The 26,367-nt window shown below is 44.9% G+C and overlaps 1 protein-coding gene across 2 annotated transcripts; it reads left to right on the plus strand.

The window, feature by feature from the left end:
- Nucleotides 1-15: 15 nt before the first annotated feature.
- Nucleotides 16-26,339, plus strand: frem1a (Fras1 related extracellular matrix 1a). Of its 2 annotated transcripts, none has more exons than XM_084915433.1 (37): nucleotides 16-95; nucleotides 4,509-4,944; nucleotides 6,942-7,036; nucleotides 7,194-7,504; nucleotides 7,938-8,134; nucleotides 8,221-8,544; nucleotides 8,627-8,735; nucleotides 8,950-9,081; nucleotides 10,040-10,384; nucleotides 10,479-10,621; nucleotides 11,029-11,225; nucleotides 11,313-11,403; nucleotides 11,488-11,655; nucleotides 11,743-11,951; nucleotides 12,617-12,710; nucleotides 12,787-13,039; nucleotides 14,500-14,703; nucleotides 14,785-14,970; nucleotides 15,045-15,241; nucleotides 15,322-15,526; nucleotides 15,935-16,079; nucleotides 16,167-16,308; nucleotides 16,639-16,834; nucleotides 19,100-19,364; nucleotides 19,962-20,379; nucleotides 20,636-20,837; nucleotides 20,906-21,050; nucleotides 21,114-21,243; nucleotides 21,483-21,555; nucleotides 22,511-22,660; nucleotides 22,735-22,943; nucleotides 23,066-23,113; nucleotides 23,186-23,347; nucleotides 24,379-24,510; nucleotides 24,616-24,731; nucleotides 24,823-24,908; nucleotides 25,556-26,339. In XM_084915433.1, exons 2-37 carry the CDS (start codon nucleotides 4,702-4,704, stop codon nucleotides 25,756-25,758), a joined length of 6,525 nt encoding a protein of 2,174 aa, XP_084771559.1. In that variant the 5' UTR covers nucleotides 16-95; nucleotides 4,509-4,701; the 3' UTR covers nucleotides 25,759-26,339. The 2 variants fall into 2 exon arrangements, with proteins under 2 accessions (XP_084771559.1, XP_084771566.1); XM_084915440.1 differs by having other exon boundaries at nucleotides 14,788-14,970.
- The last annotated feature ends 28 nt before the right edge of the window (nucleotides 26,340-26,367 follow it).

A 26,367-nucleotide genomic window follows, 5' to 3' on the forward strand; every position in this document is an offset into this window, starting at 1 on the left:
GTTACCCAGAAAGGAGCCAGATTCTTTCAATGAGGCAGTTGAAAGGAGAAGGGAGCAGAAGGAAGGAAGGAAGGAAGGAAGTGCCAGCTGTTCAGGTAAGAACATGTTTAAGTGGTGATCTTTGTTGGAGGACCTTGTGTTGTTTCCTTGCACGTCTTCTTCATCTCTTTTTGTTCTTGTGTGTTTTTTAGCTTGATTTTCATACATCTGTCTTCATGTGTGCATGTTATTGTACTGACATTCATCTTAAATCTGTGGACTGCACTGAGCTTGAATATAGCAGGATATGTGCTCCACATAAAACCTGTTAAAACTTGTAATTATTACTAACTGTGCATTTAAAGAGGATGATGAGCTTCAGACAACAAAACATGCTCGTGTTCTGTCCTGCATGATGTTCAGCTGTGCACAGATTTATCACTCTGAGCTCCTCTTTCTTCCTTCACTTATATGCAGTCTTTTGAGCTCTTGGACATTTTGCTGTACTCTACTCAATGGCAGTGAAATGTTAGCAGCCTGTGATTTCAACAGCGTTACCTTTTTCCCCTCGTGGCTTTAAAAAGCGCTGGCTGCTGAAGGTCGTTGAGACAAATGAATGAAGCAGTTACACATCAGCGTTGTGTGCTGGGCTTGGAAAAGAAACGAGGGAGGGCTTCATCGTATTTAAGGGAGGGATTATGAAATGCTGTTCGACCTTAAGAATATTTTATGACCTTATTGGAGACGCACCACATGTCAGCTTGTTGTGTGTCCCCCACCAGCATCCCACAGGATCACCACAGCCTGTGGTTCAGGAGTGGACAGCAGACAGAACATGTCTTGCTGATATATTGTGTAAGGACTGTAACATAAGAGCCAAAACAGGAAGAGGATCAACCCAAAGTGCTGCAGGCAGCATAACACTTGGACCTTTCCCAGGACTCCTGCCTCCACACTGATACACATCAGGCACAGAGACATCCAGCTCTGTGAGAGGACTCGACACAGTAAACATCAGCATCATGCAGTGCCATGTAGTCCTGGACAGTTATCTGACCTGCCATGCTTTGTTTGTCCGCTCCATCTCATCCACAACACTGATACTGGGTGATGAACTCTGGCTGTCCCCAAGGTGTTGGATAAGGTCCGTGTCCAGACTCTGTCCAGGCTGGTTCTGTAGTTCCTCTATAGAGACTCTGTGCATCCACACAGCGCAAACTGCTGTCATCACGCTCCATTAGCTACTGTACCCCAGGCTAACACACAGTATCTGTCTGCAGGTACAGATGTGTGCTGCATATTTACAGGTGTGTACTTGACATGCAAACACATCTTGTAGCGGCTGTCGTAGTTTTGAAAAACATTTTGAGCCCAGCAGCATTTTTCCACTCCAGCACCTTTGAACTGAGCGGTGTCTGAGGAAGTCTGATCGCACGACTGCAGCCAACAAATACATCTTTTAAAAATAAACAAAAGTCCTGAAAAACAGCTGTTATATATTCTGCAAAGCATTGTTCAAACAAAATGAAAACTGGAAACTCAAAGCATGTCAGTCAGTTTGTGAAGCTCATCAATAGTTATTGTGTGCACCACATTATAAATTGTTATAAGAGGAATTCATTACATCAGTGAGGTGAATAAAACCACACAGAGAGATCTCTGACCGACAACCAGGAATGACAGAGGGACGCACTGGATCTCTAATAACAATCAATTCAACTTTATTTACACAGCGCCAAATCACAACAACAGTCGCCTCAAGGTGCTTTATATTGTAGGGTAGACCCTCCAACAATACATGCAGAGAAAACCCAACAATCATATGACCCCCTGTGAGCAAGACCTTTGGCGACAGTGGGAAGGAAAAACTCCCTTTTAACAGGAAGAAACCTCCGACAGGCTCAGGAGGATTCTTGGGTTTCACTGAAGTTTCAGAATAAAGGACCATCATTTACTCAACTGCTCTGTGTTGTTATACATCTGATGGGCATTTATTGGAAGTCTATCCTGACTGTACATGGAGCATATTTACACAGGAGGACAGAAAGTACAGCTTTGTGCTGTCACCTCATCTTTCTACCCGGTTAAAGCACACACTGTAACTTCACACGCTTTTGCAAAACAAATGTTTAACTTTTATCCGGACCAGTGCACTTTGGGGAGCTTTTTCTCTTAAATGCGTAGCACTACATCGAGAGGTTGAGGATGAACAATCAGAAAAAGCTTTCTTGAGACACACTAAAGCTCTGACCAGTGGAAATTCAGTTTTTCCACACAGCTCCCACACATGAAGGACAAGCTGCAGCATGTTCCCTGCTACAGAGGGTGATTATAAGGTGCTTAGTGTGTGAGGTCTGGGACAGCTGTCCTACCTGAGGAACACGCTGAAAGAATGTGGAGGGTTGAGATCAGCTTTCAGATGCTGAACAGCTCTGATCTGCATCCTCAGCCTGATCTACAGTCAGACAGGACTAAGCTGTATTGATTACTGTGGAAAAGACGTAACAGCTCCAGAAACGAGACAGCCTGTGTAAGCTGAACTGGGCAGCATGTGAAAACGTTTAAAGCATCCTGTAGGAATTTATTTAGCAGTTGGGTTAATGAAGCCTTTTCCACTGGAGCTGTCCTAAATAAGTTTGGCAGGAGCAGGCGTATGTGTCCCAAACATGTCTGGAGCTGTCTCGTTGCTGTTCCCTCACTTATAATTACCAAAACCACAAACAGCTTTGTGTCGCTGGTTTCAGAAAGCACCAGTGTGTTTATTCCAGCTTCATGCTCTTTGTTTCTGGTGCCACTGATGGAGCTACAAAGGTGTGACAGAGATAACATTCATACTGAAACATGTCCAAGATGAAAGCTTCTATTACAACAACAACATCAGCTACACTGTGTGGACACCTGTTTCATTTGGAGCTGCTTGTTTGGTTTGACATGTTCATTTAGACCCAATAGTGTAAGTTTATATCAGCATCATGTTTTCAATTGTTTTCATTTGTAGAGCACATAATTACTCAGTGCAACACACTCGGTGGGTGGGGGGTCTTTCTCGCAGGATTATTCAGGATGTGTGACCAGCAGCTTGGGGGAAATGATTATTTGAACCCTTTATAAAATAGAAAGAAATGAACAATCACTCATTTGCATCTTTAATTTTAATGGAGAGAGCAAGAACATCACCCACAAATCCAAAAACACATCATATAAAAGTTCCAATGATTTGCAGGCTGTGATTGGCTCCATTACAGATACTCCTGATCTCCACCCAGCAGCTGGAGAAAGCACACCTGATGGCGTTTTTCCCCCCAGCCTCTCCACCACCATGGACCCGACCAAAGACTGGTCAAAGGATGTCAGGGTTGTAGATTTTGTTGGAAAGGTGACAACTGTTGGTGCAGTCATTCAGAAACAGAAGAAATATAAAAGAACCATTAATCACTCTTGGTCTGGAGCTCCTGGGAACATCTGGCCTCATGGGGTGTGGACGATCATCAGAAAGATCCTCACTGAAAGAGCTTGATGCTCTGGAGGCGTCTCGGACCAGAGTCCCCAGGAACATATAACAGAACTAAATAATCAGGCCCCATCTTATCTTAATGACCTTGTAGTACCATATCACCCTATTAGAGCACTTCGCTCTCGCTCTGCAGGCCTACTTGTTGTTCCTAGAGGATTTAAAAGTAGAATGGGAGGCAGAGCCTTCAGTTTTCAGGCCCCTCTTCTGTGGAACCAGCTTCCAGTTTGGATTCGGGAGACAGACACTATCTCTACTTTCAAGATTAGGCTTCAAACTTTCCTTTTTGCTAAAGCATATAGTTAGGGCTGGACCAGGTGACCCTGAATCCTCCCTTAGTTATGCTGCAATAGACGTAGGCTGACGGGGATTCCCATGATGCATTGAGTTTTTCCTTTCCAGTCACCTTTCTCACTCACTATGTGTTAACAGACCTCTCTGCATTGAATCATATCTGTTATTAACCTCTGTCTCTCTTCCACAGCATGTCTTTTATCCTGTCTTCCTTCTCTCACCCCAACCAATCACAGCAGATGGCCCCGCCTCTCCCTGAGCCTGGTTCTGCCGGAGGTTTCTTCCTGTTAAAAGGGAGTTTTTCCTTCCCACTGTCGCCAAAGTGCTTGCTCATAGGGGGTCATATGATTGTTGGGTTTTTCTCTGTATCTATGAAGCGCCTTGAGGCGACTTTTGTTGTGATTTGGCGCTATATAAATAAAATTGAATTGAATTGAATTGAACAGCACTGATAACGCATAAAGGCAAACGTTTCCATCATCAGTGGCTGATGGGAATCAAACTGTCTTGAAGCAAGCAACTCATTGGAGACTCTGCAAATATTTTTGGTGACTAGCTAGAAATGATATGTTCACAGCATCATGAATGTCATCATATCCTGTTCACTTTATTTCCCATTACCATCCCACCTACAGTCTGTATGGTGCCACAGAGGTCAGGGGTCATACTGACACTCTTCATGTATGAAATGCTTTGAACTGAAATCTTTTCACTTCCTTTGCAGTTCCTGACTCTTCCTCCCGCCTGGCACAAGCTCAAAGCCAGGAAGCTGAATCAGCATGCAGCCAGAGTAAAGTCCAGCAGGGATCCTTTCATTGGCTGAAGAGTTGAACTGAAGCGTTTTCCTGAAGGTGGTCGTGCTCTTGTTTGCTGCAGGCCTGAAGGATCCTCGAGACGTTGGCTTGTGACTGACAGCAATGGGTTCAGCTGTTCGACTCCTGGCCTGGATGTGCCTTCCTCTGCTTTTGGTTGAAATAACCTGTGCATTGCATGGTTCCCTTGTAAAAGTCAACAAGGGGTTAAAAGTGAAACGAGGCCAATCGGCCTACCTTCATGTGGAGGACTTGCAGTTCCACATTCCCCATCAGAAGGATTCGTGCAAGTTGGAGGTGGTGGTGAATGAGCCCATAACTCAGCGAGTAGGAAAACTGGTGCCTCAGGTAATAAAAGCAAAGCTGTTATTGGACGTCATGTTTCACACTAAACTTCTTATTGACCACTGAACACCCAGTTGTAGTATTTCACATCAAAAGTGAATTTGATCCATTAGTATTTCTTTTAATTGTATAAAAAAGTGACGGAGCAGCTACGTAAACATCACAATGAAACTGTTTATATCAGCTTCTCACTCACTATTCTGGCATTCCCAATAATAATGATTATAAATTGATAATCATTTAATCATTAATTATAAACTAATTTAACATAGTCTTATAAAAGCCCAGTGACAAAACAACCATGGGACCAGTTTACCCAGTCTGGGACAGAGTTATCTAGGCCCCAGGCTGGATCCAGGTGGGAGCTTGAAGGACTGAATCTGGTTTGTCTGGCATGTTTTGGAAACTGAGGCAGAGGAGGAGGTGAGCTGTCAGCTGATCAAACTGATCACTGGTGATGGGGTGGTGGGGGTGGGACAGGCCCTAACACAGTCAGGGTCTCTGGGAGCCTTTGTTCAGAGGCATCAAGTTCCAGCTTAGGCAGAGTTGCTACAGCATTCCAAAGGAGGCTGGGAACGCTGACTCCAAATGGAGCGTGATCCCATTCCCACAACGCTGTGATGCAACTGCCTGCTGGTGTCTGTTGAACCAAATGGAAGACACCAGAGGTGAAAGGAGCTGTCAAAAGGAGGAGTGAGGGGTGGTGGTTCCCATCTTTAAGAAGGCTGAGTGACAGTGTGCTTCAACTATAAGGGAGATCACAATACTCAGCGTCCTTGGGAGGCTTCTTCCACCATAGCCTGGCCCCTGATACGTAGCAGAAAATGGATGGATGGGCTCGGTCCGCTCTGGCACAACTCCCCAGAGCCCCAGACGCCACAGCAGACTGCAGCGGGCTGCAGAGCCCGCGGGCTCGTCACCGCACTCGCTGTGGCTTCTGCTCCGTGGCTGCTGGGTGACCCCACGTCTGTCCTCAGCTCCTTCCAGGAAGGTGGCGCAGTAGCCTCTCCAGTGGTCCTCCTTGGGCTTTCACACTCTGGAGGGCCTTTGGATGTCTGGACCCGGGTCTCCTCCATATCTGCGTCATGCTCTGGGGGGCGGGGCTACGGCTTCCCACACCCTCTAGCAGATGTTACATGGAGAAACGTTTTGAACTCAAGCTCACGCACACAGACTATATCTTCCTTGGCTGCTGCCTTAAAGCACATCGTGCGCTGTCCGTGTTGCGTGCTGCTCAATAACATTCAATATTTAGTATTTACTGTTACTTACACCTGTGCAGGTTGTTGCTCTCATCTCTGTGTTGTTCTCTTGTTTGTTTTCTTTGTTCTTCTTTTAACAGGTGATCCAACGGATTTTCTCTTACTGTCCCCCTGTCCCCTCTGTTTCTCTTCCTCCCTTTCTCTGTGATTGTCTGTCCAATTTGTAATAATTTAAAATAAAGTAAATAAATGAACAATAATAATATAGCATTGCCATATTGTTCCTATTGAAAAAAGAAATCTTTCCTGATTGCCAAAGTATAGAACAGAAAACACTGAATGGACAGTGTTTTGATATTATTCAGGTGTTGTTCAGACTACCAGAGGCAGATGATCTCTGTTGTTGACAGACAAAGATTCACCTCCAACCGCTCAGTGTGGCCATTTTCAAAAGGTTTTCTTACACTGCAAATGTCCAGTTATAGGTCAGGTCTTAGAAAACCCACGTTTCTATTTATTTTCTGTTTAATTAGAGATATATACTCTTTCACCTTTATTGAATAGTGTAAAGTTAGACAGGACACTGTGGAGAAGACCCACAGCAGTGATCTGCAGGTCAGACATGTGACATGTAGTCGCCATGACGCTGAGCTAAAGCAGCACCCAGGAAACATTTCTGGAAACAGCCAAAAATGCTGCAAATAAACTTACTGTGAAAAACTTGAGCTGTATGATGAAACATGTTTGTTCAGTGACGATGGCTTTGACTCGTTGTACTTGGTGATTTTCACCTCACAGGTGTTTGATTGTGATTATCTGGCTGATGAAGTAAAGTACGTCCACAACGGCTGCCCATTGTTGACAGAAGACACTGTCAAGCTTCGCCTGTACAGGTAAACATCTGCTGAAGTCCTTCATGCAGGTTTTTAAAGCGACTGTATATTTCACACATGAAGAAACACATTTTTGAATCATTTCCTTTTTACAAGACTGTTTACTGGGACACAGTTTGTTATTTATCTGTGAAGGTCTGTTTTTCTTTGACATCAGATTCACAGAGACAGAGACATACATGGAGGTCTTTGCCATCCATGTAGAAATTATGGAACCTGAGTGCACCATCATTAGGTTGGGGCCAAAATCCCTGGAGGTTCCCGAGTTCTACAGCCTCTCGAATGCTGTGGATGGAAATGTGGTGTCCTTCCACTATGAAAGCAGGTCAAGCTTGGATTGTAGCATCCACCTGAATAGTCACGACACCCATCTGCCAACCCACGGGCAGCTGGTCACAGGGGAACCAGAGAAAGCCACCAGGAGAGGGGATGAGCCGGAGACTTTCATCCATTTACGTCAGCAGCTGGGTAATCCATGACACTGGTTGAATATTAGATCCTAAAATCAAAATAAAATAACGAGGAAAAGTCATTTTTATGCTTCACTGAGAGCAGCTGGCAGTGCATGAGGCATTTCATGGACGCCCAGCCTTCATGTTCTTGAAGTCTAAAACATGAAATGAACATTGACCTGGACTCCAGGATGACCTGATCAGATGTTGGTGTGACTGAAGCTCACAGAATGTCGAACACACTGAATTATGTAAATGCAAAGTCATCTTCACTGTGATGTCAAATCAGTTTTAGATATACCAATTTGGAGCACCGTCACGCAATAACAATATTTTCATTATATTTACCTTTGGCATGGCAGTTACTTGAGGTGTCACACTCAATGTAACCAAAATCCAGATGGTGATGTTATGGTTTGGTCATGGTTACGTGTCGTGTCATCATGTAGACAACAAAGCCAGAGCAACGTGTCGATCTGAAGACTGCCTGAAGGGTCTGAAGCTGGTGAAGCTCACCAAAGTTTCCTGTGAGGACTTCCTGGTGATGGGGCTGCGGTATCAGCATACAGACCCTCCATCTCCACATGTGGATTACATTGCAGTCAGACTGGATCTGAAGGACACCAGGAGTGGCAGCATATATCAGGTAATTATACACTTTATATGTGCTTCACTTTAAGTTTCCATGAATTACACATTTGATAGAAAATTCTTCTCCTGGTGTGTTTTAAGTCTGAACAGGCCTGGATCCCAGTGCAGATCACTGGTGCAACGCCCAACCAGCCTCCCACACCAGCCTACATGTCCACGTTTGTTCTGGAAGTCGATCAGTTCATCCTTACTCCGCTCTCCACTGCTACGCTGGATGCTGACGACGAAGAAACTCCCAAACAGCTCTTAGTGTTTAACGTCACGACACCTCCTCAGGACGGCTTCATCACACATCTGTCTGACCACACTCGCCCAGTCTCCTCCTTCACGTGGCTTGATCTCAATGACATGCTCATTGGATATCAGCCTGCTAACTTCTCTCATAACCAACGCAGGAATTACGAGGTCAGCACATCCAGCTTTACTGTTCTTTTTTCATGCATTATGTCTTTGTGTCCTGGTGTGTAAAACTCCTGTTTAATTACAGGTGGAGTTTGAAGTTCATGACTTTTATTTTGAGAAGAGCCCACCACTTACTGTTCACATGTCTGTAAGGACTGCAGATACAAACGCTCCCAGGGTGTCCTGGAACATGGGTACGTCATCGCTGTCACATGACCTGAGCATTCTGGTTGGTTATAACTAAAAATATAGACTGTCAAGTTATTGTTTTGGTGCTCAGCTGTGTGTTTGTCAGTTTCCTGCTGGCAATTTGACTCTAAACATTTCATCTTTCCATCTTTGGTGCTGCTGGTGTCCTCCAGAATGACCAGTTACATGCATTTTAACCATTAACACTTTGGTTTGTAGGTCTCAGCCTGTTGGAGGGTCAGTCTCGTCCAATAACGTGGGAACAGCTTCAGATTGTGGACAACGACAACCTGGATGCCGTTCGAATCATAACTGTGGACGGCCTGCAGCATGGACGGCTAACAGTCAGAGGTGCTAACACAATTTATTTATATGGCGCCAAATCACAACAACAGTCACCTCAAGGAGCTTTATAGTGTAAGGTAAAGACCCTACAATAATAGAGAGAAAACAGAGAAAACTCAATCAGATGATCCCCATGAACAAACGTTTTGGTACCAGTGGGAGGGAGAAACAGGAAGAACCAGGCTCAGAGAGGGGCGGGGCCATCTGCTGCGACGGGTTGGGGCTGAGGTGAGGATGACGGGACAAAGACACGCTGTGGAAGAGAGCCAGAGATTAATAATAACTAACAATTAAATACAGAGATTTGTATAAACACACAGATTGTGAAAAACAGCTGCAGCACAGTACCTGTAACACCTACAGCTGCTCTAATCGCTCTAATAGGATATTATGGTCGACAGTATCGAACGCTGCACTGAGGTCTAGCAGGACGAGCACAGAGATGAGTCATTTGTAACCTTCACTAAAGCTGTTTCTGTGCTGTGATGAGCTCTGAAACCTGACTGAAACTCTTCAATAAGCCATTCCTCTGCAGATGAGCAGAAACAGCAGACTTATTTCCATGACAGAAAGTGTTGCAATGCTAATAAACGAATGGTGTCATTGTGTAGTCTCAGCTGAAACTAAATGAGAGACCTGTTCACATTTCCTATGAGCCTTTGAGCTCCTCCATCACTTAAGCTGGAGAAAGTTGGTGTTCAAAAATTGTTTGATGTCATCTTTTTGTCCATTTTGTTGAAAAAATGAAATTATGGAAACATTGTTGCATTTCTTGCTTAGACTGTCTGGAGCTGTCTGTGGGAACGGTGTTATCACCCAGCCAGTGTTTTGACCCCCACAGTGGGATCTCAGTCCCGTGCACAGTTTCACACGTCACCATTTGGTCATATTTGCACTGGCGTCTTGGTTCGGATGCTGCCTGTATCTACACCTGTTTAACTGTAATTGTTTGATATGATTCCAGGTGGAAAGGGCTTCATGTTTACTGTCAATGACATAAAAGGGGGAGTGGTCTGCTATCACCATGACGACAGTGACTCCACCAAAGACTTCATAATCTTTCGCATCACTGACGGTCCTCATCAGACCCGGCACAAGTTCCCCATCAAGATCCTCCCCAAGGATGACACGCCTCCTTTTCTTATCACCAACATGCTGCTGGAGGTCCCTGAGGGCCACACAGCTCTGCTACGAGGCTCCATCCTTCAGGCCTCTGACATGGACTCCAGTGATGACTACATCCTCTTTAACATTACCCGCCCCCCTCAGTCAGGAGAGGTTATGAAAATTCCTGGATCAGGGAAAACAGGTCGGAAAATTAATCATGTTTTTATACTTGTATCGTACCGAGCGCCTCTTTGTGTTCTAACCACGTCGTATCATACGTACTGGTTTTAATCCAGGTTACCCTGTCAGCCACTTTTTGCAGAAGGACCTGTCTCAGTCAAAGGTTTACTATCGTCATCTTGGACATGAGGTGTCTGATGATTGGTTTGAGGTGGTACTGTCTGATTTCCATGACCCACCCAACCTATCAGAGGCTCAGGTGTGTAGCACTGTCTCACCGTAAAGATACTGTAATTTAGTTTAGATGAGGATGTACTATTGAGCGAAGCACCAGGCTGCTCTGACACAGCTCAGTCCCATTTATCTATATTCCCCAAATACTAAATACTCCTCATTAAGCTAACCTCTAAATGTAGCAGCAGAGAGCTTCACATCTATGGATACATTTTTAAATGGCTCTTGGCTAAACAGGTGAACACAGTGAAATCTCCTTTCCTTGTAAAGTTCATGAAAAAAGAAGCTGAAACTCTTCCCTTTGTCTTTGATTTCACATGTCCAGGAATACAGCCCAGAGTGCCACACACAACCTGAACTGGCAGCACATAGGGCGCATATATAAGCTATATCGTCAGATTCTTTGTTGTTTATTTGCTTGTTTGTTTGGAGGTGGTGATGGTGCACGTGGAGCCGGTTCCCAACAAACCTCCTAAAGAGGTTCCAGGTTCCAGTCGGAGTCTTGTGCTCAAAGAAACGGACGTAGTCCACATCACACGGCAGCAGCTCCACTTTGTAGACCAGCAGTCAGCTGACAGAGAGCTCACGTTTACTGTGACTACTCCACCTTTTTACTCTCGTCCCCACAGGTGGGTCGCCTCAGCTTCACAAACCTGCTGTGGGGAAATGTTCGGTCTGAATTTTTGCTGTCTTTGTGTTGTCGTCTTACTGAGCAGCAATCCGGACGCGGGGAGGCTGTTTCTGGTCGACAGCATACCCAAATTTACCAAAGACGCCAACGCGCCAATGCTGAGGGTCTTCACTCAGGTAAATCTTTATTTCTTAGTCAGGAAGATGTTGTAAGCACATATGTGGTCTGGCTCAAAACCTCTGATTCCTTCCTGTTTGCAGCATGCAGTAAACTTCATGAAAGTAGCCTACATGCCTCCAGTCATGGACATCGGCCCGTACCCCCAGCAAATCCAGTTTGTTCTCTCTGTAACCAACCATCGAGGTAAAACAGCCACTGGGATCTGCTTTAACATCACTGTAGAGCCGGTGGACAACCAGCCGCCACAGGTGGAAAAGAAAATGATCACATTCGTATCTTTTATCACATGCAGCAATGTGAATGCATAAAATAAACGTGATTACATTCTCCTTCAGGTTGTTTCCAAGCCTCTGACCGTAGATGAGGGAGGGGAGTGCAGGCTTGGCCCTGAACACTTGCTGCTGTCGGATGAAGACTCTTCAGAAGAAGCTCTGCGGGTGGAGCTGCAGAGGGAACCCCAGCATGGGGCTCTGCATCTCGGTGGCCTCCTGATGAAACCAGGACAAAGCTTCACTCTGCAAGATCTGCAAAGGCACAACGTTCGGTCAGACGTCCTGGATCTTAGTTCTGTTTGCCGCTGACGATTTAAAATGCTTTGCATGTCTCTTGCATGTATAGGAACGATTGAGATTACGTCTTCCTACACTGCTTTCTGGATCTTGCACATATAATCTTCTTATACTGCCGATCACCTCTGTCTGCAGTTTTTCATTTGCACTGCCAGCTTTTGCAGAAACAGTTTATTCCTTTCTCAAGATCATGCAGTCATGTGCTTGTCTTAATGGAGCATCCATGCAGCATCCCAGTATCTGGAGTTTCCAATTTTATCTTGCTACCACAGAAGCATCTAAAGTAACCCAGTCTGCTGCTGGATAGTGACAACAGGAGCCTCTGTGAGCACAAGGTGTCATTTTAAGGTGCTGGTGCTCAGGACTCTGCATGATTAATGAAATGTTCCATCATTTCCTCAACAAACACAATCAATACAAACCAGGCTTATTGTATAATAGCAGTATTTGTACTTGCTGTTGACTCATTGGTTCATTTTTAGGATCTTAAATTGTCTTCACTCTCGCTCGCTTCTGTTTTTACTGTTGTTCTTCCTCAGTCACCGTCCTCTTCACTCTCTCTGTAGGTGATTACTTAAACATCTGATTCCATGTTAAGATGACACATTCCAAGTCATATCTGTGTTTATCGGTCATATAGGTACAGTCATGACAGCTCAGAAACTACACAGGACAACATTGAATTCACTGCAACAGACGGGACCAGCTCAGTCATTTTTGTCTTGCAAGTGATGGTAATTAAAGAAATGCCCAACATCCAACACAAAACAGAGAATTTGCACTTGCTTCACCCTCTTTGTCCATTTCCAGGTGAAGCCCATCAATGATGAGGTCCCAGTAGTCGGCGCAGGTTTGAAAGCAGGTCTCAGCTGTGCAGAGGGGCAGGAAGTAGTCCTCACCACAGAGTACATCTATGCCACTGATAGAGACAGCGACAACAGCAGCCTGTCCTTCCTAATTGTGCAGCAGCCGCATCACGGTGTGGTGCTGAGAGAAGGTGCAGCGGTGGATCGCTTCATCCAGGCAGACATCACTGCAGGGATCGTCACATATAAACACACAGGTGCAAACAGAGAAAGAGTCGTATACCTATTATAGATATGTCCAAGTCATCAGTGTGATGGCTGATGCTGTTGGGTGGATGGTAACAGTAACATCATCAGGAATTTTATGTGACTGATGGTCTTAGAAACATATTTTAAGACCAGTTTCTCTCATTGAACGCTTGGTAACATCAACGTTTTCTGTGATTGGATATGACCTCGTCTCATTCTGCTCCTTTTAGAAACCACAGTCATGGGTAACAAACATGTAACCTGTCAGCCATCGGTACTCAGTCTGGAAATCGATTTCAGTAGAGCACACGTCATCTCGTGTCATCTGAGTCACCTGCCTCACTGTCATAATGATGTAAAGCCCCAACAAAAGCTGGGACGCTGTATAATAAAATATTGCAATGATTTGTAAATCAGACAAACGCACATTTATTTCAAATATATTAAACACATTGAAAATATGAGAAACGTATTTAATTCAATGAAAGAAATGAATCTTTCCTTGTAGCAGCAGCTGATGCACGTCTGGAGACTCGGTGCTGAACTCTTGTTGTTCTCATATCGAGGACAGTCCAAAGGTTTGTCATGTTTGTTTCAGCATTGATCAGAGCTGATTTTGGGTCTCGTCTTTGGATCACAAATTTCTTCAGATTTTCAAAATCTTTTGACGACATCCTCCTGAGACCCAGACTGTTAGTTTATGTTCCCTGTCATTTGGTGTCTTTTGACCTATGTGAGCTACCTGCTAAAACAATGATGTTTCATGTGGCCTCCAAAGAGGCAGAAATCACAAAAAAGTTAAACTGAAAGAGACTTTTTCCTTTCTCAGAAGGATATTATGTAGATGATGGTGGTGAGGAGGACCCGACGTGCAGACACTCGGAGGCGGAAAGTAAACTTAGATTTATTGCTAGTATTAAATCCAGTTCTTTGTATTCTTTACGGCAAAGAAAGACACGGCTCAGCGGCAAGACTGAGAATACAAACAAACTAAGCAGGCAGACAGAACACACAGTGTGGACATCACAACACAGAGGAAAACACAGGGCTTAAATACACAGCAAATCAGGGCAAACGAGACAGGGGAAGCAAAACCTGATACAATAACCTGAGACACAGAAAGTAAAACAGGAAACATAACGGAGACGCAGACTTGACACGGGGATACAGCAGAAAGCAGAAACCAAAAGACTAGAAAAGATCAATAATATCAAAATCAACATGAATAATGTAAAAACTCTGGGCCGCATCCCCAGGTCTGCTCACATCAGGGGCTATTACAATAAACAGGAAGCAGACGGAGACGTGGACACAGAACAGGAAACCAGAAACTATCACTAACAAAGAATAATCCAAAGAGTCTCAGTGGAAACAGAAAATACTGCGTCACCCTCGACTGATTCCCGTCTGAGGTGTGACAGAGACGCAGCTGCTTCTCTAAAGGTTCTTATTACGTTTGTGGTTTTAGAAGTAGAGATTGGACTCGCTCCTCGCCATGACACCATCACCTTTGTCATTTCTGACGGAGAGACGGAGACGCTGGCTTTATGCTGCAGTGGAGGGAGTCCTGTCAGGACCAGCAGCACCGCTCACCTGAGGCAGACTCTACCCGTGTACGACCTCCAGATCACCGTGTTTCCTGTTGACAGCCAACCACCTACGCTAGAAACACGTGAGCGTCTCAACTTTAGTCACTCAGGGAAAAAGCAAAATGTACTTTGTTGATATCGACGCCCTGTTTGCTTGTTTGTAGCAGACATCTTTAAAGTGAATGAAGGTGGGACGGCCCCCATTACTGCGGCTCACCTGAAAGCCTCCGACGTGGACACAGTCCTGGACGAGCTGGTCGTCAGCCTGACCTCCCCACCTCAGTTTGGCTACATTGAAAATGTCCTCCCCAGTCCGGGATTTGAGAAAAGCAACACAGGAGTGAGCACAGGTGAGCGTCTCGCTGTATGTGACCACAGAGTCAATAAGGACTATTTGATGTTTATTTCAGCCTCTTTCTCTCAGCTTCTTTTTCATACAAAGACATCACTGAGGGTCATGTCAACTATGTGCAGTCCAGACATCAGAGGGTGGAGCCAACAGCTGACCACCTGATGCTCTGTGTATCAGACGGCAAACACAGCTCCGCCCCTGTTTCTTTCTACATCATTATAAACCCCACAAATGATGAAGTGCCAGAGCTGGTGGCTCACAACATCACGGTAAGTTTTTATCAACTCTTATTGATCATAATACTCATGACTGTTCGTTAAACATGGTCATTACGTCCGTTTATGTAAAGGTACAAGAAGGAAAAATGAAGCAGCTAGACTCGTCTGTCTTGCATGCGACGGATCTGGACATCCCCAAGAACGTGTTGCTCTTTAGCGTGGCCACACCCCCTCAACACGGCAGCATCATCACCCACAGCAGTGGAGACCGAGAGAAACGAGAGGCCCAGCATCAGCTTCCTGTGGTTGCCTTTACTATGGAGGATCTTATAAATGGTATTGTTTACATGTTAAAGCTTCAATTATGACTGAAATAGTTTATGTTTAAAATTACTACAGATGATCCAAACAAGCCATATCTAACCAGCTGCACGTCAACATGTTGTCTTTCTGTTGTGCATTCAAACAAACAATAATAGTTTTATTAGTTTGCCTTGATGCAGCGATGAGTGGAGAGTAAATAGGAATATTAATATTGGCCAAGTTACAAAAAGATCCAAGACTTGAAAATCTGGAACCTTTAAATCTGAACAAAAGTTAAAACTACATGAAAGATATTTAAATAAACTCTCATATTACCGAATACAAAACCCACTAATGTGCACATTTAATTAAAAATGAATAATTTAAATAAATGAACATCTTTCACTGAGTCAAAACAATGTGCTCGTCACTGTCCAACAGCTGTGGGTGTGGTGTACGTGCACGACGACTCTGAGAGTGTGGAGGATAGTTTCACCATCCAGCTGACTGACGGACGGCACCAAGTCCTGAAACAGGTGACGGTTAAAGTGCTGCAGGTGAACGACGAGAAGCCCGAGCTTATCAGGTTGGACCAACATTTCCCCGTTTAAAGTCGGTGCAGGATTGATTGTGAAAAACAAAGCGAACGTTGTACCGAGCTTGTGTCCTTCAGGAACACCGGACTAGACGTGGAGCCAGCTGAAAGCAGACTGATATCCAGCGCGTCACTGTTCGCACAGGACCGTGATACTCCTCCTTCAGAGCTCATGTACATTTTTGAAAGTGTTCCAACCCAAGGACTGCTTCAGCTTAAAGTTAGTGCAGTATCATTTTATTATATATAAAATATATCAGTTTGTTTGGTGGAAGAAGATTTTAAATGTTACATTTTTACATAGTAAGTCTGAAGCAACCTGAACATCAGTCAGAGCCTCTGATGTACAGCACCATCCACGTGCAGCACGTTTTAATTTAACAGAGCTGCTTTTGCCAACTCTGTTTTTGCACTTCTATTCTTTTCCTTTAAGTCCATGTTGTTTCTTTACATCTGTATCTTAAGACTTAAGGGTGATCGACCATTACTCCCTTACCAAGGAATTTGTAGGGAGCTGCTGTGTTCCTAACTATGTCTCATCTGATCTCAGGAAAATCAGGGCTGGGTCACACTGGCTGCTGGGAAGAACTGCACCCAAGAAATGGTCGACATGAACCTTCTACGTTATGTAAACACAGGCCGTCGGGCTGCTCAAAGTCAGGATTTCTTTGTCTTCCATTTGCTGGATGGAAAGAATCAGTCACCCTCACAGCACTTCCAGATCTCCATCAAAGACCTAGACAAAGGTATCGGAGCTTCGTTTAACTTGTGTAGGTTCCTGATCAATGACGAACGTTCATCCTGCTCAGTGTCAGTAAGCAGAATTCATACCAACTATAATATTTTAAAACACTGATGTGGGATATAGGAGTCAGCAAATCTACTGACTACTGGAAAGATCTGAGAGACTGAATCATTTTGAACAAATAGCAAATGTTTTAAAATAGCAGGAATCCTACCAGTGGTAGGATTCCTGGATGTCAGCCACCTCCTCTATCTGCCGGTGGTACATACCGTGCAGGGGCCTGTCCTTCCATGATGGTTCCTCCTCTTTCTTGGGTTTCTGCTGCCGGAGGTATTCACTGAGCACGCTGTCAGTTGGGGCCATCTTCCTGATGTACTCGTGGATGTTTGTTATCTCATCCTGGACTCTGATGCTTACACTCACCAGTCCCCGGCCTCCTTCCTTGTGCTTAGCGTAAACTCTCAGGGTGCTGACTTGGGGTGAAACCCTCCATGCAGGGTCAGGAGCTTCCTGGTCTTTGTCACGGCTAACACGGTGAGCCGTGTGGAGGAAATAAATGAGGACCCAAGAGCAGGCACCAGCTGAGATGCGAAGGAGGTTTATTGTAAAATAAAACACAAGGTGAAACATAACTAAAGATAATCTATACGGGGGGGGGGGGGGGGGGGGGGACTAAACAGCAAACCTGAACACAAGGAAGGTGGACAAAGGCACATGAAGGTAGACAGCAGGGAGAACACAGGGCTTAAATACTCACAGGAGTAATCATGGGATGGGAGACAGGAGGGGAACACACCTGGGAGAAATCAGGGCTGACGAGACAGACGTAAAGCTGAGAACACTCACATGAGACAGAGACCTTCAGAATAAAACAGGAAACTCACACATGCGGAGACAGAGACTTTACAGAAACACGGACTTTACAGAGAGGGAACACCCGGGCAGAGAAGACTAAACACAGGACAGAGGGGGCGCAGAGAAACATGAGGGCCAAGGGAGCAAAACCCAGGAACCATAGAAATAAATCACAAATGAACTCGACGTACTACAAAAAAATCACAAAGAACTGAAAGCGCTGGGTCGAAATGACCCAGACCTGTGACAGTCTATATGTCAGCATCTCCTCCTTTGGCCACCTTATTATCCCAGCAGGGTATGTGGTCACGGGCAGGGCGTAGGTGTTGATAGCCTGTGCAGTATAGCAGTGGGGACACAGCTTCTCCCTGGTACAACACTTGATGGTTTCACATTCCCACTGAGTTCCTGATGAAGCCTCTTAGGGTCCTGTTGATCTTGTAGAGCTTTGGGGATCCCAGGATCCAGGTGTGAGTCACAGACTTTCTTACAGTCAAATCAGCAGTGCACAGGTTGGTCAGGCTGGTCAGGCTGCTCTGTCTACCAGTAGCTGGGGTTTCACTCCTCAGGTATTCTTGCCCACCCCTTTCTGTTCCCCACTCATGTATTGACCCATGTGCCTGTTCATCTTAGCCGCTATGATGCCTGACAGGAGCTTCCACGTGGTGCTGAGGCAGGTTATCGGCCAATAGGATGTCTGCCACGGTGAAGGTTATGGGACCCTGCATAGGAAGGTTGCTGTGGTCTGCTATTAGATCCATTAGCCACTGAGCATTGCTGTTGTGTCTTCTCCTGTTTGCTCTTCCGGGATTGCTCTGTCTCCAGGCTTGGTGTTCTCATCTTCCTCCCCTGCCACTGAGGTTATACCGTGGATCCATGGATGTTTCCTTGGAGTGTAGCTGGCTTATTCTCCTGCCTTCTATCTCTCTGGTATACCTCTTCAAATGGCAGTTTTCAATGTCTCGATGCTGGCAGCTTGCTGTGCTTCTTAGGCACCCCTTTCTTCCTCACACCTTTTAGCCGGTAGTTAGCTAACGTCCCTCCGTGCTACCTTCACCTTAGCTGATGGCCTGTAGTCTCCATGGAGGACACTGCTCCTTGTTGCTGTTCATCTTGCAGCCAGGCATCAGCGTGATCTCTGCTGCTGGTGTAGATCAGCTGGTTGGTTTCAGTGATGGTCACAGCAGGGATTGTAAGTGATGCTGCATTCATATCGTCTAGTAAACCTGCTGAGAGAACTTGATGTAGTCTTGGTAACCGGCAACTATACCTAATACACCCATAGCATACATCTACCTAATCTCAGTCCAACAAAACAATATTTTAGTCATTCATGTAATAAATGCAAATCTGAAGAGAGAAAGCATCTGCAGTGAAGGCGTGGTCACACCGAGTACTTTTGTCTTTTTAGGAAACATCGTCATCTTTGTGAAACCAGTGAACGTCAGCCGTGGAGATCGTATCGTTCTCACCACCCATGTGCTGCTAGCCACAGATGGCACAGACCAGCCAGAGGAGCTTCTGTACATCATCACCAGCCCACCTGCTCATGGACACATAGAGTACATGAAACATCCTGGCATCACCATTTCTACCTTCAGCCAGATGGACATAGCAGCCAACCTGGTGGCTTATGTTCACGATAACAGAGCCAGCACGCCCAAAGAAACTTTCCAGTGAGTCTGAAACGCTGTCTGAGATTAAGGAAAACTTTTTCAAACGATGCTTCGTATTTAACTTTGACCTGCAGCTTTTGAGATCGACCTTTCAAGATCCCATTTCAGTGGGATTCACTCAGTTATTGGTTGTTAGACTAATAACCCAAACTGGTGTAGAATGACAAACAAACAGCACATGGGTCACCACCACCCCCACCCTTAAACCTGGTTCTGTTGGAGGTTTCTTCCTGTTAAAAGGGAGTTTTTCCTTCTCACTGTTGCCAAAGCACTTGCTCATAGGGGCTCATATGATTGTTGGTGTTTCCACTGCTTTCACTATATTATTGTAGGGTCTAGACGTTACAATATAAAGCTCCCTGAGGTAACTGTTATTGTGATTAGGCACCATACAAATAATCTTACATTGATTTGAGCTGAATCGAATTAAACTGTCAGGTGAAAGCTAACCTCCCAGCCAATAAGAATGAGGGCCTTTAAATGTGGACCTATGCACACGCTTCAGTCGGTGCAAAAGTAAATTAGTGACTGATGTACTGTAGTCATCACTTTGATCCCATTACACCTAACACCCATCCTTTGCATTTCTTTTGACAGGTTTATTGTGAGCAATGGTAAAACTAGCCTAAATGGCAGCTTTGAGATCGGGGTGGAAACGGTGGATCGTATCTTACCATCTCTGTCCACCAACAAAGTCCTCACGGTGCCCCAGGGATCGTCCATTATCCTGGGTCCAGACTACCTGTCTCTGTCAGACCCCGACACTCCTCCCAGCACCCTGACATTTGTCCTTTCACAGCCCCCACAGTATGGCAGACTAGTTTTAGCTGGTGAACCACTGAGCACAGGCTCTAATTTCACCCAGAGAGACATAGAGGAGCTGGAGGTGGCATATAAACACGACGGGGGGCCGTCACAGATAGACCGATTCTCCTTCACTGGCTCAGACAGCACTAATCGAGGGTTCCTGCTGGACGGGCAGTTACACAGAGACCCTGTTTTCTTCATATTTCAGGTAGGTTATAAGGGCTGGGCTTTGTGTGAGAGATACTGTGGTTGTGCCATAATTGTGTTGGAAACATGTGCACTAGTTAAGACAAACAAACACTGGTTATCTGTTTTATCCACACAGCCTAAACCACTTTTCTGGTCATTATTGAAAGCTGTGCACAGAAGGAGAGGGACGTGGAAACTGCACAGACAACTGCACAGTAGAAATGTACTAACGCTGTGCCATTTCTAGTACAACATCAAGCTGTGTGTAATTTCAGATCAGGCCTTTGGATAAGTCGCCTCCTGAGGTTGTGAAAGTGCTTCCCCTGTGGAAAGCAGAGCCTTTAGCTGATGGCCGATACGGCATCTTTCTGTCATCCCAAGAACTGAAGGCTCGAGACAGCAACAGCAGAGAAGAGGAGCTCATATTCTGCATAGTTCGTCCACCACACTTTGGTTTCCTAGAAAACATTACCACAGGTAAGGACGAGTTTTACACTTTAACTTTGAACCAGAAACCTTAGCCTTATCCTTCTTACTTTGTGCAGGTGGTTTTGTGCCACAGCGCTTCTTGCAGATGGAGCTAAACAAGAGATCTATTGTGTACATCATCAGTCTGGACACGGAGTCTGTCTCAGACAGCCTGGAGTTCACAGTGTCCGACCTGCTGGGGAACACAGGGCCTCGTCACCTGTAAGAACAATACTTTAAATAAACAGTGTAGAGTTTGTCCTGTGTTAACTTTGTTCTTTACAGACTCGAGTTCAGGTGGTCCAGGGTGGAGCTGCTGCAGACCGAGACGTCAGCCTGTGAGGAGCAGGGAACGATCTCACTGGACATCGTTCGTCGGGGGAATTTGGCCGTATCGTCATATATTTCTGTCAAGGTTTGCACGTCATTTGTTACTGAAACTGAGGCGTAGCTATGATTTTTCTTATTCTAACAATGGTTAACTAAGACATATGTTATACGTATAGTTTCCACTATGAGGTGACTGTTGTTGTGAATTGGCTCTATATAAATATGACTGAGGTGAAAAGAGATTTGTGATAACTCAGCTACAGGACATTTAGCTTGTATGCAGATTGATGAACATGTGGTTCTGCAACTTGTGTCTTTATTTAGGTAAATGAGGTCACTGCAACAGCTGGAAAGGATTTCCTCACAAACCCATCTGCACTCGTCCAGTTTGATCCAGGTATGTGTTTGATAGTAGAGACAGAAGGTCTGTCTGTCTGCAGGGTCAGGCTAAAAGTCCCAGTTTATGGAGCAGAGTTTGAGTCCAGGCAATGAAAGAAAGTCATTAAAGTTTGGTGAGGATCTGTGTCAGTGTCTTTCACACTGGAAGTTTGATGAAAAGTGGCTGGAGGCAGCAGGCTCTCTCTGTGCACGTGTGGGCTTCCTCCGGATATACCGTCTTTCACCCACAGTCTAAAGACGAGCTTGGATCCAGTCACGTGAAAAGAACCAGTTAAACAAACATGAAAAACAAGAAACATCAAACTAGAAATATAAATACTGAAAACTGAAAATACAGAAGTGGAAGATCAGTCACGCTAATCGTCCAAAGAAAAGGACAAACCTCAGGTCCCTATCAGACACACCCTGATGATGACGTTCTTCTAATTGTGTTGTGACTGAATTTCTTATAATTGCAGCAACAGTTTAGTGCGACGCGTTAATGGGTCCTCCTCAGAGATGGGAATGAAAGCCTGGTAGAGAAGCAGTTCCCAGTAGTTTCATTGTTCCTCTGTCTGCCTGTTTGTTCCCCTTTTTAGTTCCACTTGTGCTACAATCAGCTGATTTCAGTTTATGTGCTTGGAGGAAGAAAACAGTGACGCAGTTTGTGGATTGTGTTAGCAGCATAATGCAGATGTTTCATCTTTCCTGGATGCACTTTAACATCGTGCGTTCATCCCTTTGAGCAATAAAACAAAAATAAAATGTCTGTAACAATGTTTCTAAATCCTTCACCCAAAACAGTTTAGGAAGCTTAGGAAGTGCAGCTTTTACACTCAGTCCCTGGTTAAGTTTTCTACTGTGAATGAATGATTAAATGTCTCTGTGTAAACACTGTGATGCTGACCTGTGCGCGCACACACACACACACACACACACACACACACACACACACATATAAACACTGTGTGTAGGAGTGTCAAAGCGAAGGTGGCAAACTGAGATTATCCAAGATCACCTCGAGGAGGCTGACGAGACTTTTGAAGTGCTGCTGGTCTCTCCTGAAAGCACCGTCATTGGCAGCATCAACAAAGCTACGCTCACCATCAGAGACTCAGCAGGAGGTAAAAATGATTATTTTGCCACAAATGATGGCATTTGAGGATAGACTTATCTTACCCCCGAACTAAAACCACAGGGCAGTGCAGGCTAGACCAGAATCAGGAGGCTCCTGTTCTTGGAGGACAGGAGATTCAGTCCAACACGTACCCTCAGCATGGATCCATACACCTCGAGAAACTTCCTCTTGGGACAGACTCGATCATCTGGACCCGTGGAGACAGCATCTCCAGGCCAGGAGCAGGAGTCCCCAAAAAGAAACTCAGAGTCAGAGGCAATGCAAAGTCAGTAAGTACATCCTGTAAGCTCTGCTGTTTGAATGTATTATGAAATCGCTGCAGTTTGATCTTTCTGCAGTGGCGCATGGGTAGGGATGCTCCGTAAACTGCTGCTCTGTGTTTTTCTTTCAGATTGCACCGTCATCAGTTTTTCACAATGGAACAGACACCGTTTACACAGTAGGTAGCACTCCCCACTCCTACCAATGAGACTTCTGAAAGTTTTCACTTCTATTGCTTCTTCAATTTCAGTATCATGGCATCCTCCAAATGCAAGTAGAAGACGACACCTCACCATCCAGGAAGGGCAGAAAGGCAAACATCCAGGTGGTTAGCAGGGGGGCACCACAGCATCGGTCCCACCCTCACAGAAACATCTTAAAACCTCAGAAAGCTGGCGTGGCAAAGGGACATGTGAGTACCAGCGGGTTTTCTTCCCCCTCGAACTCCATCAGCTCGGCTTTTAGGAACGCTGAATCGTTTTGTTTTGCTTTTATATCCATTTAAAAGAAAAGGAAAGAATCTGCTCATGCTGCTGCAAATTCACGCTTCAATCTCCACCAAGCACTTCAGCTGGAGAACAGCTGCTCACACTCACATGTTGTTACGGCAGCTGGACCTAAAAGCAGACGCAAAAGTGTAACACAGAGCGAGTCATTTATTAGGCTGAATACACGAACGCATAACAAGGCAAAGCAAACCGAGAACATGAAACACATGCAAAGCTTTAGTGTGGTAATCTGAACATGAACATGAGCGGTAGCCTGAAACATCCTGAGACGTAACATGAAGCGAGATGGACAGACGATGTGAAATACACAGGAGGGTAATGAGGGAAGTGGAAACGCTGGGGAAACACAGCTGACACAAACCTGACGCCACACGGGAAGCAAAACTAAACACACTGAACAGGGAAACACAAGACTTTCAAAATAAAAAAGGAAACCTGGAGAGACGACACCACGAGCTTGACAAACATGAAACACGCAGACATGAAACACATGAAAGACTGGAGAGACACATGAGAAGACACAAGTGAGACACAAGCACAAACAGGAAAAGAAAACAAGGAAACATAGAAGAAACAAAATAGATTAAAACTCAACGAACCCCAAACTAAAAATAACACAACAAGGTAACATTATTCCAATGATAAGAAATCATAAATCCAAAATAAACTCAAAATGCTGGGTCACAGACGCAGACATATATGCTCTATAAAGTCCAGGCAAGTTGCAGCACTGAGTCATATAGAGCACAGTAGAGTTTACGTTCTTGTCGTTCAGGTGTGTGCACCTTTGGGGTAGCATGATGTGCTAGCAACGCGGTGGTAGCTCTGTTGCTAGTGCACATACTGGACCTTCTGTTGCTCCACACACTGTGAAGTATGTTGCATATTATTGTGGAGCAGCACTATAATCTGTGTGAATGTTTGTGGGTCACAGACTACAGCTGGCAACCCCGTCCCCAAACCCTGTGTGCCAGGACTTAGAGGCCTCCTTCATTTTAACCAAGCTACCAACGAGCTCTTTCACTGCAACGGTGTCTCCTGGAAAGCCTGGGCACCAACTGATCAGGTACTACAGCTTCACAACACCAACACATACCATGCAAAGTAACCTGTGATAACACGTGGAAACTGAAAAGCTGCAGATCTAAAGTCATCTTTCCTGTTGAAACAGATGGTGAGTGCTCAGATGTGTCCTCAGGGCTCCACCTTTCATGGTGGTTATTGCTACACCCTCAGTACTGAACGCAAGTTGACATGGAGTGAAGCAAACAGGGCCTGCAGGGAAAGGTACAGTTCAACATGCTGCGTGTTCCCACAAACACTTTATGCATTACAAACACGATGAGCATGAGGTGCTTCTTTTTCTTCCTAACGGCAGGTTTAAAGGAACACTGGCCAGTGTTGTGTCTCAGGCTGACATGGACTGGCTGTGGGACTTTGGTGGAAGGAAGCCTTTCTGGATCGGTACGTGTCGTGTTTTTACAGGTGTGAGTAAATGTAACGGTGTCATTGGTGTCGGCTCCTCCTTCGCTTGTAATGGATTCTAAATAAAAAATCACTCACTGTGTAAAAATGGACTTGCAGTTTAGTTTAATATGTAAAGTTTAAAGTGCACTGGACACAAAGTAACTACAACCTCCATCTCATCTGACTGGAACATTCGTTAAGTTTAACGAACCTTAAAAGAAACATTTTTGTATCCTGTGCAAAGAATTCTAATGTGTTTAAAAAATATAATCCTAATATGTAAATAAGTTATAGTAAAGTGAATTCAGTAACAACAGCATTTCTAGAACATTATTTTCTAACATCTGGTCTCTAAAGTGAAAGTATTGATTCATTTTATTGAGGCAGAAGGTTCTGGCTTTGATTTTGCTCCCTGCCTGTTCTCTCCATCCTTACATGGATTCAATCCTGGTTCTCCTGCTTAAGTCGCCCAGAGACGGGGTGCTGGTTTAGTTCAGTGAGCTAAACCCGACGCTGCACATCTGTATGTTGTGTTTGCAGGGAGTGGCGCACCTGCCGTCTAGTCCAGGACCCAAGCCCCACACGTTTCTGTCCGTGCATTTTTTATGCAGAATGTAACGAGCTCATTTTCTCTGTTGCGCCAGGTCTGAACGACAGGGAGGGCCGAGGACGCTGGGAGTGGGCCGGAGGCGAGCCGGTCGGCTACACCAACTGGAGAAAAATGCCTCTTCAGACAAAAAACAAAGAAAGCAGAAAGTGTGTTCTGGCTTGGAGGAGGGCAAAGTGGCAAATCAGGGAGTGTAAGACGAGCAGAGGTCATCGCTTTGTCTGCTCGGTTAAAATCTGAGTTCAGCACCGTCCAGTCCAGCGCGGTCCGGCAGCAGTGAGCTGCCACTGTGCGTGACAGCTGTCGCAGGGCGAGATGGACATCAGGACATTAGACTGCAATTAATGGCAAATTATCAACAATAATCAGAGTAAAGTTACTAAAACTGTTGTTTATAATAAAATTCACAACCTGTTTACAATTAACAAGTGAAAAGAGAGCTTGGTGTCCAAACACAGTTCATGTTGGACTCATATTTACAGTGCAAGTGTTGAAAGTGTTACAGTGAAGACGTCCTTGGGGCCTTAATCAGCTCCACAGCCTCTGTTTGAACCACATTTATTAGGTGCAGAACAAACATTCATGCGTTTTGTTCATAAATATGTAAACATGTGGGAAGATGAACTGTGTGAATAAAGCTGAATCCGTTCATTTATTTTCCTTGTTAAAAGATTGAATCATGTAAATGTGCTGATACTGTATTTGTGTGCAATTATAACAGACAGCCAGCTGCTCTGCTGCTGCATTATCGACTTTATTAAACACATATTAACAGAGTTAATGTTATTGCACCAATAAAAACAGGCTTTGTTTGTCACGAGCTGCTGCTGTTGTTGTCGTTTTTCTCTT

Source organism: Perissodus microlepis, chromosome 3 (genome assembly GCF_051167445.1).
Source record: "Perissodus microlepis isolate ML-2025 ecotype Zambia chromosome 3, ASM5116744v1, whole genome shotgun sequence".
Lineage (NCBI taxonomy): Eukaryota > Metazoa > Chordata > Actinopteri > Cichliformes > Cichlidae > Perissodus > Perissodus microlepis.

Bases quoted from the DNA above. Each gene is read 5' to 3' on its own strand.
- frem1a (XM_084915433.1), top strand. From the start codon at position 4,702: ATGGGTTCAGCTGTTCGACTCCTGGCCTGGATGTGCCTTCCTCTGCTT. The intron at 9,082-10,039 runs GTGCTAACACAA...ATATGATTCCAG, and splicing joins TGGACGGCTAACAGTCAGAG to GTGGAAAGGGCTTCATGTTT. The intron at 11,404-11,487 runs GTAAATCTTTAT...TCCTGTTTGCAG, and splicing joins TGCTGAGGGTCTTCACTCAG to CATGCAGTAAACTTCATGAA.